This window comes from Xenopus tropicalis, chromosome 6 (genome assembly GCF_000004195.4).
Source record: "Xenopus tropicalis strain Nigerian chromosome 6, UCB_Xtro_10.0, whole genome shotgun sequence".
Lineage (NCBI taxonomy): Eukaryota > Metazoa > Chordata > Amphibia > Anura > Pipidae > Xenopus > Xenopus tropicalis.
The window spans coordinates 65,884,623-65,897,159 of NC_030682.2; the positions used below are offsets into that span (position 1 = coordinate 65,884,623).

A 12,537-nucleotide genomic window follows, 5' to 3' on the forward strand; every position below is an offset into this window, starting at 1 on the left:
AGCTGCCATTTTAGCTTGGTAGCTTCCTGCTGCAGTTATAGCCGTTGGAAGCTCAGATCACACATTCCTAAGGGTGGGGGAAGTGAGTTCTTATGCATTCTTATGAGAGGGGGGAGCAGGAGAAGGGAACTGAGCAGACTCAAGCCCCAAACCTGAAGGAGCCCTAAAAGAAGGGAAGTCTGATATTGAAGAACATGTTCCCAAAAAAGGAGACAAGAAATCCTGTGTTTCTTTTGATACAGGCAGCATTTCTGTGAGTGCTTATGGCTGTATTTACATAGACCTTTCTGATAAAGCTTACTTAATTTTTACCATTCCTTCTCCTTTAAATCTTATCTGCAACTTAAAAGGCAGATAAAGCAAGATTGACAAATCCTGTATAGCATTTGTCATTCCATTTAGATCTATACAGAATATTCTGTATTTTAAAGGGGCTACTGTCATGATTTTTATGGTATACTTTTTATTTCTAAATTACACTGTATACATAGCAAATAATTCGCTCTACCATTTAAAATTTTATTCTTGAACCAGTAAATGTATTTTTTTAAGTTGTTATATTGGTGTGTAGGCAGCCATCTCAGTGCATTGTGACCGAGTCTGAGCTTTCAGAAGGAGCCAGCCCTACACATTAAAATTGCTTTCAGATAACCTATTGTTTCTCCTACTCCCGTGTGACTGGAGGAGTCGGAAGCCAGACTTGGATTTCTTAGGGCTGTGGCACATGGGGAGATTAGTCGCCCGCGACAAATCTCCCCAATATGACATCCCACCGGCGAGAATGTAAATCGCTGGTGGGATGGCATGGGTGGCGCCATGAATGACGAAGTTGCCTCTCGAGGCAATTTCGGCAAATCGTTGATTTACATTCTCGCCAGTGGGATGTCATATCGGGGAGATTAGTCACCCGTGACAAGGGAGATTTGTCGCGGGCGACTGATCTCCACGTGTGCCACAGCCCTTACTATTGAGTGCCATTCTGATATCTGTTGGGAGCTGCTATCTTGCTACCTTCCCATTGTTCTGCTGATCGGCTGCTGGGAAGGGGGTGATATCACTCCAACTTGCAGCTCAGCAGTAAAGTGTAACAAGTTTATCAGAGCACAATCCACACGTTTGTGACACCCTGGGAAATGAACAATATGGCGAGGCCATGTGAAAGTTGAAAATTAAATATAAAAAAAAACTGTTTTTGAGAAATGGATTTCAATGCAGGATTCTGCTGGCAAAGCTCTATTAACTGATGCGCTTTGAGAAAAAACAAACAAACAAAAAAAAAAAACGGTTGTCCCATGACAGTATTCATTTAATAAATGTATTCCCCATATCACCTATTACTACAACCTGCCTTTTCTTCCCCCTCGCTCATCTTGCCACCTGTCCTAAAGTCGCTTGCCCCCCAGGGTGCTCTGAGTCAGCTTGTTCCATACATACCAGTTCTTCTCACAATCTTTACCATAAATGGTAAATCTTCTGGTTTGGACAACAGTACCCTTTAAACCTGGACTGCCTATCTATATCTTCCAAGCAGTCTTTGTTTTCATATTGTTGAAATCTAAACACTTTTCATTCAAACACAGAATCTGATACATGCAACTCAATGACTTGTGCTAGGAGGGCAAAACTGGAACATAGTGTACTACTATCCATACTAGCCCCCCCTTTAGTGATGGAACATAACAATGCACTGTTAGTCATACACTGATCAGATCTGGAGTGCAGTTTTAGAAAAACATAGGTAAAGCATTACTCCCTGATCCTACAGAACAGCAGGATAAAGTGAAAAATTCAGTTGCTACACCCTTTGTAGCCAGTTCTGTAGGAGCTGCTGCTGCACACATAATGTTAGCAAAACACAGTCAAAGCAACATATGGTGAGCAGCTTCTTACTTGAGTCATTTTAACTTTCCTGCAGGAAAGCATTAAAAGAGAATGGCAACAAGAAGCATTATAAAAAGCACTAATATGACAAAAGGAAGTAAAAAAACACACTTATAAGGACCCACAGAAATGAAAGGTAACTTACTAACAGGGGTCTGCTGTTAGTAAAGCCATCTAGTTCTGTTGACCTACTTCTAACTTCACTATGTCACTATGTACTGGAAGGAGGAGCTTGAGAGTTCTCTCTTTCGTTCCCGTTTCCAACAGATTAAGGTTTAATCCATACAACTTAAATGATATGAGGGGCAGCCTAGAGAAAAAGGTTCCATTCTTCAATTTGAAAGAAGTATCACCCCCCCCCCCCCCGTTTTTTTTTTTTAAACATTTATTTTTGGAAGTTCAGATTGGCTTATGTAGAAAAGGCACTTAAAGCCTAACTAAATAAGCTGTTTAATGGGGGACATATTCTCCCTTTAAGACTAATGAAAAGTTTGTTTTGTCATCTGAATATGTTATATAAAGAACAATCTTATGACAAAGCAAATAAATGGAAAAAAAAACCCAAAAAAACCTTTGTTTAAATAGGACAACATGAGAAAGGTAACTGTTGTGTTTCCCACAGAGAACAGTTAAAACTGGTTTCAAGAATCACAGACATCCTTTGATTGAAACATATTTTCCAAAAGTTTAATAACTTACTTGAGGGAGCTGGTAATTTCTTATTGCAGAAGTCCGTTTGACAGCACTCAACATTATGGTATATTCCATTTGTAGAAGTAGAAAAACACATAAATGGTCTGTCTCGAGGTACACGCTCAGAGTCAGCAATGCATAAGCTGTTGTGGGTTACTTTGCCATCTTGAATTAGGACATTAACTAAGCACAATCCATCGGTCATACAGGTACGGTTTGCACACTGTTCGCAATGACATATTAGTGCTGGAAATAAGAAAACATTTTTTCATCAAACTATGCTCCTAAAAAAGTCTGACATTTTTTATAAAACATATTTCATAGCGAACAACAACTAAATACAGGTACATGCCTGTCAGACTGTTACTGATTTGTGTTTCTAATGATTTCCCACTACAGTCCAGTAAAAGACTGAATGAGCCAACAATTAATTTATCCTCTTTATCCCAACAATTCAGTCATTAATTCATCCTCTTTAGCCCACTAAATTGCAGAAGCAGCCAATATGTGTCACAAACTTAATATACAACTTACCTTATTTATTCATAATGTTAGAATAAAAATGTTGGATAAAGCTCAATACCAACAACTTGTCAAAAACATTCTAGAATACGAACAGATTTATAAACACCAAACCAGTTTGATTTAATAGAAGGAATAAGTGGGGGGAAAAACAGATGAATGATCAAACAAACCTGTGTAGGTGTAGTCAGGGGTGTCAAACACAATCACATAAGGCAGGCGAAATCTAAAACACAGGCTAAGTTGCGGGCCAAATTATTTATTAAGATACTTAATAGTAGAAGGATAGATCCTTCCTCGGTCAGGCACAGTCACAGCGCCACTGGGACTGGAGCGGCACAGTCAGGCAATTGGTGCTGTACGGTCAGGCACAGCGCACTCAGACACAGTAACAACGGGCCACATAAAAAAGCCAGGCGGGCATGTGTTTGACACATGGTGTAGGTCAGTGCTGTCCAACTGGCGGCCCGCGACCCCCCTCTGTGTGGCCCCCCACCTGTCTGGCTGCTTTGATGGCTTACTCTTGTGTAAGCTCTAAGTGATATCAGTACTGTGATTAACTGCCCCCCTGCATGGTTCTCACCTCAGATTCAGGCTGTAATCCCCCTGTATTGTTTAAATATGTAATCCCCTGTGTTGTTCACACCTTTTAATCTCTGCATTGTTCACCCCCTGCAGTGTTCACACCTCAAGCTCAGGTTGTAATCACCCCCATTGTTCCCCTGTTCACACCTCAGGAGCAGTAGAAACCCACAAATAATCCCTGCACACTACATAAAGAACATATACTGAGGTGGTACTTCAATTAAAAAGTTTTTTAATAAATAGTTATTGTGCAGACTGTAGGAGCAGTGCCAGCATTGTGTCACTGTAGGCTGCCTGTGTGTGCCATACACACAGGCATCATAGGGCAAGCAGAGTATGGCACACACAGGCAGGGTAGGGAAGGCAGAGTATGGCACACACAAGCAGAGTATGGCACACACAGGCCAAGTATGGCACAAACCAGCCAAAAATGGCAAACACAGTGAAAGTATGGCACACGCAGGCAGGGTAGGGAAGGCAGAGTATGGCACACACAGGCAGGGTAGGGCAGGCAGAGTATGGCACACACAGGCCAAGTATGGCACAAACCAGCCAAGAATGGCACACACAGTGAAAGTATGGCACACAGGCAGGGTAGGGAAGGCAGAGTATGGCACACACAGGCAGGGTAGGGAAGGCAGAGTATGGCACACACAGACAGGGTAGGGCAGGCAGAGTATGGTACACACAGGCAGGGTAGTGAAGGCAGAGTATGGCACACACAGGCAGGGTAGGGCAGGCAGAGTATGGCAGGTTTTTGCTGTACTACAACCATTAATATGGGTATGGTCATGTGATAACATGGGTGTGGTTTGAAGTGGGTGCAGTTTCAAAAAGGGGAGTGGTCAAAACTGGCTTCCATTATCGGCCCTCCACCACGTACGTCGGAAAAATTCCGGCCCTCGGTACAACAGAAGTTGGACAGCACTGGTGTAGGTGATCTAAATATCACACTCTGGCTAAAGCACCTACTCACCAGATGCATATACATATAACCAGGCCAAACATCAGTGTTTTATCAGGGACCTTCTGTGAGATCCTCTGCGCGTTTCACATGGTACACCAAGATTCCACATGTGAAGTGTGGCGTACCAAGTGAAACGCATAGAAGATCTCAGAAGTTTCCAGGATTTTAGAGACTTTTTATTCAATGTGTATATCAGTAATCCCAAACCAGTGGCTCCTGAGCAACATGTTGCCCCCAAACCACTTGGATGTTGCTTCCAGTGGCAAGCTTTGTTTTCGGTGGGTACCCTGTAGGATACACAGAAAGTCCCCGATTGTCTAGCCTGGCTATATATGCATCTGGTGAGTTGGTGATTCAGCCAGAATCCGATATTTAGATAATGTACAAGTGTTTGCATGGAAAAGATTTGAACGCTCACATTTTTAAGGGAATGAAATAATATTTGCACATTTGCACTTTAATATACTTTATTGAAATACTGCACCGGTGGTTTTTTTCTGTGCTTCCCTACAGAAATGTTGGCTTTACTTGGAGGATCTGGCAGAGTAGATCAATTTGGGGAGCTGCAATAAAGTTATTACACCACAATATAGTGCTGAAAAAAATTTCTAATGATCAAACAAACTCTGCTTAGAAATAAATAGAATTAACTTTTAATTGTATTTATCTGGTTGGAAAAGGCCAATATAGAAGGACACAAAAGCACACACAGTGTGCAAACAGTATAAGGGCGAAACACACCGTAAGTACAGCTGTATGTGATTTTATTTTTATATTACCGGTATATAATATGTATTTATAGCTACTTTGCAAAAATATTTAACTAAATTGTAGAACTGAGCAGCAAATAGGCAAATGTGATTTAATGTTGAACAACACTATATACAGTGAGTTGGGAGAAGGCGATTTAGGGTCAGACATGGACTGATTTTCAATCTGCATAGCACGAATAAAGACTCAATCTTTCCTTATTATGGGTCCCTGTTAAGGCTGATGGCCCACAGAGTGAGTTAGTTGCCCACAATAGATCTCTGCTACCATGGGCAACTAACTGCTTCAAAATGCCTTCCCACAGGCAACAATATGAGTCGTCAGTGGAAAAGCCAACGCATGGCTCCAGCTTTCCAAAGTCATGCGAAGTGGCAGAAAGTCGAAGCCATGCATAGGCCTTTCCACTGATCACTACTATTTTGGAGAGGTTAATCGCCGTGGTTTGGTTGAGATCTTTATGGCTGTTTGATACAAATTAGAACACCTAAGGGATCTTAGTCAAACTCTGGACAAAAAAAATTGAAGGAATGAGTGGTGATATAAGGAATTAAAAATTCTTCCAGTCAGTGGGGACCTCTGCTCAAAACACAACTTGAGCTTTTTGAAAAGTAAACATAATTTCAAGCAACTTTGCATTGTACATAAATTAAACAATATGCAGCCTATTTATGATTTTTAATATAATAAGATGGTTTGGAACAGTTGCAAAAGCCTGCAAAATGTCAGACGAGGCGTAGGGCGGATATTTTCGGCAAGTGGAAAAACGCTTGCCGAAAATTCCGCCCTACGCCTCCTACTTGTGCCTGCTCCCAAATGAATTGAAAATGCTCGGGTGCAGGCACATGTAGCAGAAATATCCATAAACAGACTTTCGAACTCTCGTGTTTTTATGCATATATCCGCTACATGTGCCTGCACCCGAGCGTATTGCATTCATTCTGGTGCAGGCACAAGTAGGAGGCGTAGGGCGGTATTTTCAGCAAACGCTTTTCAGCTTGCCGAAAATATCTGCCCTACGCCTCGTCTGGCATTAGCCTAAGTCAAGAATAAATAAATAATAAAATAAATAACAGTAGTCAACTGTCCTCAGCCTGCATTCCAAGATTCCATGCACACGTGATGTCAATAAGGAAAGGAACATAACAGTGCAATGCATTGTGGGTTATGTAAGCTGTGTAACAGTTGCTACATTTTTTAACATCAATGTTTTAGTCCCTTCACCTGCCAGGTTCAAATTTTTTCAAATTAAGCAGAAAGAGAAGAACTGTTTTGCAGCTAGATTTCAGCATATAAAAATGGTATTTATTACTATTACAGGTATCGGACCCCTTATCCAGAAAGTTCCCAAGTCATCTCCCATAGACTATTTTAATCAAATAATTCACATTTTTAAAAATTATTTTCCTGATCTTATGGTAACTTACGTGTTTTGAAAAAGAGATCACAATCTAGAATAAAACCCAGCCTGTGCACCTGGTCTAGCAAATCTAGACTTAAGGTGACCATACATGGGCCAATAAAAGCTGCCAACAGACCAAGTTGGCAGCTTATCAGCCTCTCTATGGGGCCCATGATGGGCCTAACTGACCAATATCTGGCTAGAAATCAGACAGATGTTGGCTGGACAGGTATGATTTTCCTGTCAGACTGAGGACCAGATCTGCCCGTTTATGCACCCTGCAACCTTTTGTGATAACAAGGGTTTTTTAACAAGGGTTTTTTTAACAAGTTGAGCACTGCAACCTCTAAAACTTAAATTTTCTCTTAAGATATTATGGTCTACAGCAGCGCTGTCCAAAACCTCAGATTCCAGCAGTAAATCGTTATATTGTTTGCAATCCCTTGTATTGTTCACACTTTTAAGCCCCTGTAACGTTCACACCTTTTAGTCCCTGCACTGTTCAACTTACCTACATAGTTCACACCTCATACTCTGCCTGCCCTATGCTGCCTATGTGTGTGTGCCATACTATGCCTGCCCTATGCTGCCTGTGTGTGTGCCATACTATGCCTGCCCTATGCTGCCTGTGTGTGTGCCATACTATGACTGTCCTACCCTGCCTGCTCTACCCTGTCTGTGTGTGCCATACTATGCCTGGCCTACCCTGCCTGTGTGTGCGCCATACCCTGCCTGGCCTATGTTGCCTGTGTGTGCCATACTATGCCTGCTATACCCTGCCTTTGTGTAGGCCTGTCTGACTGCAGGAGCAGTGCACTGGTCTACAGTATTAAAGGGGTTGTCCACCTTTTTTCACTGCTACCCAAAATGATTATGTTCCCCTGAGGTAATTTTCTATAAAACAGTAGATATTTTCTTAAAAGAGAAGGAAAGTCATTTTGGCATTTTACTGCCAATAGATTTGCCACATTAGTGCCATCTAGAACAAAATATTTATTCTGCAGAAAGCATTCTCATACCTGAGTAAACAGCTTTAGAAGTTTTGTTTGCTTAAGATAGCAGCTGCCATTTTGAGTAGCTTCCTACCTGCATTATAGCTCAGTACAAAAAATACTAAATGAGCCCCCTAATCTGCCAAAATAGCTTCATTTATGTGAAGGTCAACCATCCCTTTAAAGGCAGTAGAGAAACCAAAATATATTAGGATGGAGTACAGTTCCTTGTTTCTAGTAATCAGCACTATGCAACCCAGTTAGTTTCTACACTGTGTTGCCCATTTAAAGCTAGACTGAAATGTGCCTTAGATGTTTGAGAACCTGGCTTCCAACCTGTCAGCAACAAGAAGATAGGAGGAAGAGAATCGCTTGCTTTCCTTCTTCTTCACAGCAGAGAGAAGCAAAAGGTGCTGCACCATCAAAATCAAATGCAAGATTTTGTTATATACATAAACTGGTAACTTGGAGGAACTTGTGGGTGCCCAGGAAATCCTTTAGATCAGGGGTCCCACGTTTTGAGCCACTATCAAATTTAAAAGAGCTAGAGGAGCTACACAAGCATGAAAAAGTTCTCAAAGCCAAAATGTGAAGTTTGGCAGTACACCTGGTTTTTATGCAATTAAAACTTGACTCCAACACAGGAATAAGAACCTGTTTTGAGGCCACTGGGAGCAACATCCAAGTGGTTGGTGAGAAATACATTGCTCGCGAGCCACTGGTTGTGGATCACTGCTTTAGATGCATGTGACAGGTTTGCTTAAAGGGTGCTCTTTTTGCTGCATTTTTAAATGACAGCATAGTGTCAAAGTGTAGAAGATGGCAATCTGATCAGACAACTTTAAGCTAGATTTGTGATTTTGATGCCTAAATGGAACACAAGATATAGTCAACTTTTTTGTGTATCGCAAATCTTATTGCTTGTGTGAATCCCAGACTACTCAAAGTCAGAAGGAGTTCATGTCCAAACTATGACAGTGTCATCAACCAAAGAACTGATGTCTCCAAGGGCGAGACATCTAGGATTGTCCACAGCTACAATGCCAGTTAGGGTGAACGCAGATGTATCGCTAATACCCTTCTCTCAGCCCTGCTGATATTGACATGCCACATCCTGCAGAAAATTAATTGTACTATACAGTCATCTGCTAACATGTAATATCATGAAAAGGCATGGTAAGATGTAATTTTCTCTCAAAAACTTGCATTCTTATATATAGTAGTTAGCCAATAAACTATCACATAACCACAAAAAATATATTAAAAAAAGCAAAATATCTAAGAGATAAAATTGACTACATTACAACACTATAAGTTTGTGTCAGAATGGTTTTATACATAAAAGATCTTGACAAACTAATTTAATTGCCTTTTATATAGAGCTGTGCGGAAATCAAGACCTTGAGATGGCAGTGGATGTGATCTACTTAGACTTAGCTAAAGCATCTGATACAGTACCACACAGAAGGTTAATGGTTAAATTAAGAAATATAGATTTTAGACAAAAACAAGTCAGGACTTTAATTTTCTCAATAGACTTCATTTGAATTGGCTTTGAAACCTTTGGCTGTAGTAGTATGGGCATCATTGTTTTAGAGGCTGATGATAGCAAAGAAAATGTATATATATAACAATATACATGGCAATCTCTCTAGAGCAGTGCTGTCCAACTTCTGTGGTGCCGAGGGCCGGAATTTCTCTAGCATACATGGTGGAGGGCCGCTAATGGAAGCCAGTTTTGACTACTCCCCCTTTTTAAACTACACCCACTTCAAACCACACCTATTTTATCACAATGGTAAAGCACAGCAAAATCCCAAATGCTTGGTCCTTACAGCGAGGATATCAACCGTCATTCATATGTGAAAGAATTATATTATGTCATATTAAGATATACCCTTAAATCCATATGCCTCCTCCTCCCTTGTGGATAGCACAACAACCCCCAGCACATAATTACACACCTTAGGGACCATTTAATGGCTATTTCCAACTGCTAACAAACCCCTGCCAGGTTCACCTCCCACAGGCAGCATAGGGCAGGTAGAGTATGGCACACACAGGCAGCAATCTGTCTGCCCTATGCTGCCTGTGTGTGCCATACTCTGTCTGTCTTATGCTGCCGGTTTGTGCCATACTCTGCCTGCCCTACCCTGCCTGTGTGTGCCACACTCTGCCTGTCCTATGCTGCCTGTGTGTGCCATACTCTGCCTGCCCTACCTGTTTGTGCCATACCCTCCCTGCCCTATGCTATGTGCCGTAAACACACAGGCAGCATAGTCCAGGCAGTACCTACATAGATACTAACAGTACCTATGTCTAAGGTGTGAACAGGTTAACAATGTGGTTGATTACAGCCTGAGCCTGAGGTGTGAACACTGCAGGGGTTGAACAATGCAGGGATTAAAAGGTGTGAACAACACAGGGGATTACATATTTAAACAATACAGCCTGAATCAGAGGTGAGAACCATGCAGGGGGCCAGTTAATATCAGTACTGATACCATTTAAAGCTTACACAAAGGTAAGCCATCAAAGCAGCCAGACAGGTGGGGGGCCACACAGAGGGGGGTCGAGAGCCGCATGCGGCCCGCGGGCCGCCAGTTGGACAGCACTGCTCTAGAGTAAAGTCAATCCTAGGTGACAACTCATGACCTATGCTCATCAATCCCTATCCCATGGACTGATGATTTGGCAGCTTATCTGCCCGTGTATAAAATTGGCCAGATCTCGATCGAGCAGGCTTGATTTTCCGGACCAGGAGCCACATAAGTTCATTGATGCAGTCATCAATCTGAAGGCCCAATTACCCGCAGTTTTAATTCAATCAAATTAGTCCGATATCACCAAACAAATTAATCGTATTAGCCCAATATTGCCCAAAATAGGTGGGTATATCGGGCCACCTTTATACCATAACATTCTTGCAGATTACCGCTAGCTTACATCTGCTTTGGAAATCTATTCCAAATCTGACCCAAGAATGGATCAAAGCCACCAATGCAAGACTATTCAACTACTTAAAATTATTTTAAATAGACACACACTTGTTACAGAAGTATTCACATGTGCTACACTTCTGTAATGCCAAAGTGGTAGTCTTGTGAATAATTAAGGGGAGATGCATGCAATCGTGGCCTTTGCATCAAAATTTTTGCACTATTGTATGCACTTCATTTTTAATTGCACAAAAGCTCCTAGGTGGCATCACTTGTAGCATTCAGCATCAGCATGACATATGCACCCAATTTTTTAATGTTAAGTTTGATGTGATAAATTGATGCAGGCCACTGTAGGAAACCTTGAGCTACTGGCATCTTTGGAGTTGGTGACAGCTCCAGGGTCCCCCGTATCATTACAAGCACTTGTGCAATATTTGTGAAAGTAAGAGGGACGAATGCTGAGGCGACACTCCCAACTATATGGAAATGCAAGAAGTGGCTTTGAACGCAAGTAACTTTAAAAGTGGGTGAATAGAAACCTTGTGAGACCACAACTGCACTTAAGGTAAGTAAATGATCCCTTTTATGTCTTATCAGACTTTCACAGAAGTAAAAGGTCCTCTATTTAGTTTACTGTATTATGATACCTGATGGCTATGATTTTTAGTTCTTAAAATGACTATATATGTTTCTACTCCTAGTCATTTAAGAAACAGCATCATTAATGTTTAAATGCTTCCCATATTTTATAAACTCATACACTCACCGAAAGTGAAAGGTTGAAAATCAAGCCAATCAAAATGTACATAACAGCAACTTCTCCAGCAACACAGATTTTAATACTTATAGAGACTGTAAAACAAAGCAGCAACGGCATTTACAAAGAAACATTACAGCAGTGTTATCCTTCTTTGCCCAGCACGCCACTCGCACCCCCCCCCCTACTTTTACGGCCATGTTGCTGAACCTGGACAAAACATGCCCTGCTGCTTAATCACTCACCCTCAGCCCAGCGTGCCAGTGCAATCAACAAGAGCACGATAAGCCTTGGCAGCCTTAGACAAGGAGACGATATAGACATCTCATCAATGTTTCTCGTATCGATCCTCCTCCCTCTGAGCCCTTCTTCCTCTCTTCCTGCGGCTCCTCCTTTTTTCCCAATACCGCCTCTCGCGACGTCGCTAGGCCCCACCCTGCCCAGTACCCTGTAATACTGTTATACCGTTCCGAGCCAATGTACGGGCTTCGCTGGGGTTTTCTGCTGCGAAGCCGCCACGTGTGCCATAGGCCTTAAAAGTGAAATTTTCATGCCGTTTAACGCCAAGCAAACCTAGACTGATTAGCTAGCTATGTCTAATTAAACAGTTCGGTCCGGATTATAGTCCAGTGACCCCCCCACCTACAAACTCCTGACGCTAATGTAACTGGGCGTGACCGAGAGGGTGCTGTTGTTTCTGTTGCGTGTAGTCATCTGTGAGGTTTTCCTGTGGTGAATGTTATTATAGTTGACCCTTTCAGTGTCGGTAGAATTTAGCACCAGCTTGTTTTTGCACGTTTTGTGTTGTCTCCTGTCGTTTGCTTAGAAGACTTAGTAGAAACTGTGCTCTTTTTTCAGAAAAACCCAGGTTATAGAAATCTGTTTTTGCTAGTTCTAGAACAAGATGAAGTATACCTCCCTTCATCTGAAAAACATAGAGTAGGATTACCACTGTGTGTAGTGATTTGCAAAAGTTGGCAAAATTTACCAAAAAACGTGCCACATTTCATACATGGTTGGAAAAACAG

General features: G+C 41.8%; 1 protein-coding gene across 1 annotated transcript in view; it reads right to left on the minus strand.

The window, feature by feature from the left end:
* tgfbr1 (transforming growth factor beta receptor I) overlaps positions 1-11,968 on the minus strand; it is a 55,543-nt gene extending 43,575 nt beyond the window's left edge. The window contains 2 exon segments of the mRNA NM_001015961.2: positions 2,581-2,820; positions 11,755-11,968. Coding sequence (NP_001015961.1) covers positions 2,581-2,820; positions 11,755-11,833 — 319 coding nt within the window. The 5' untranslated portion in view covers positions 11,834-11,968.
* Between the last annotated feature and the right edge of the window lie 569 nt (positions 11,969-12,537).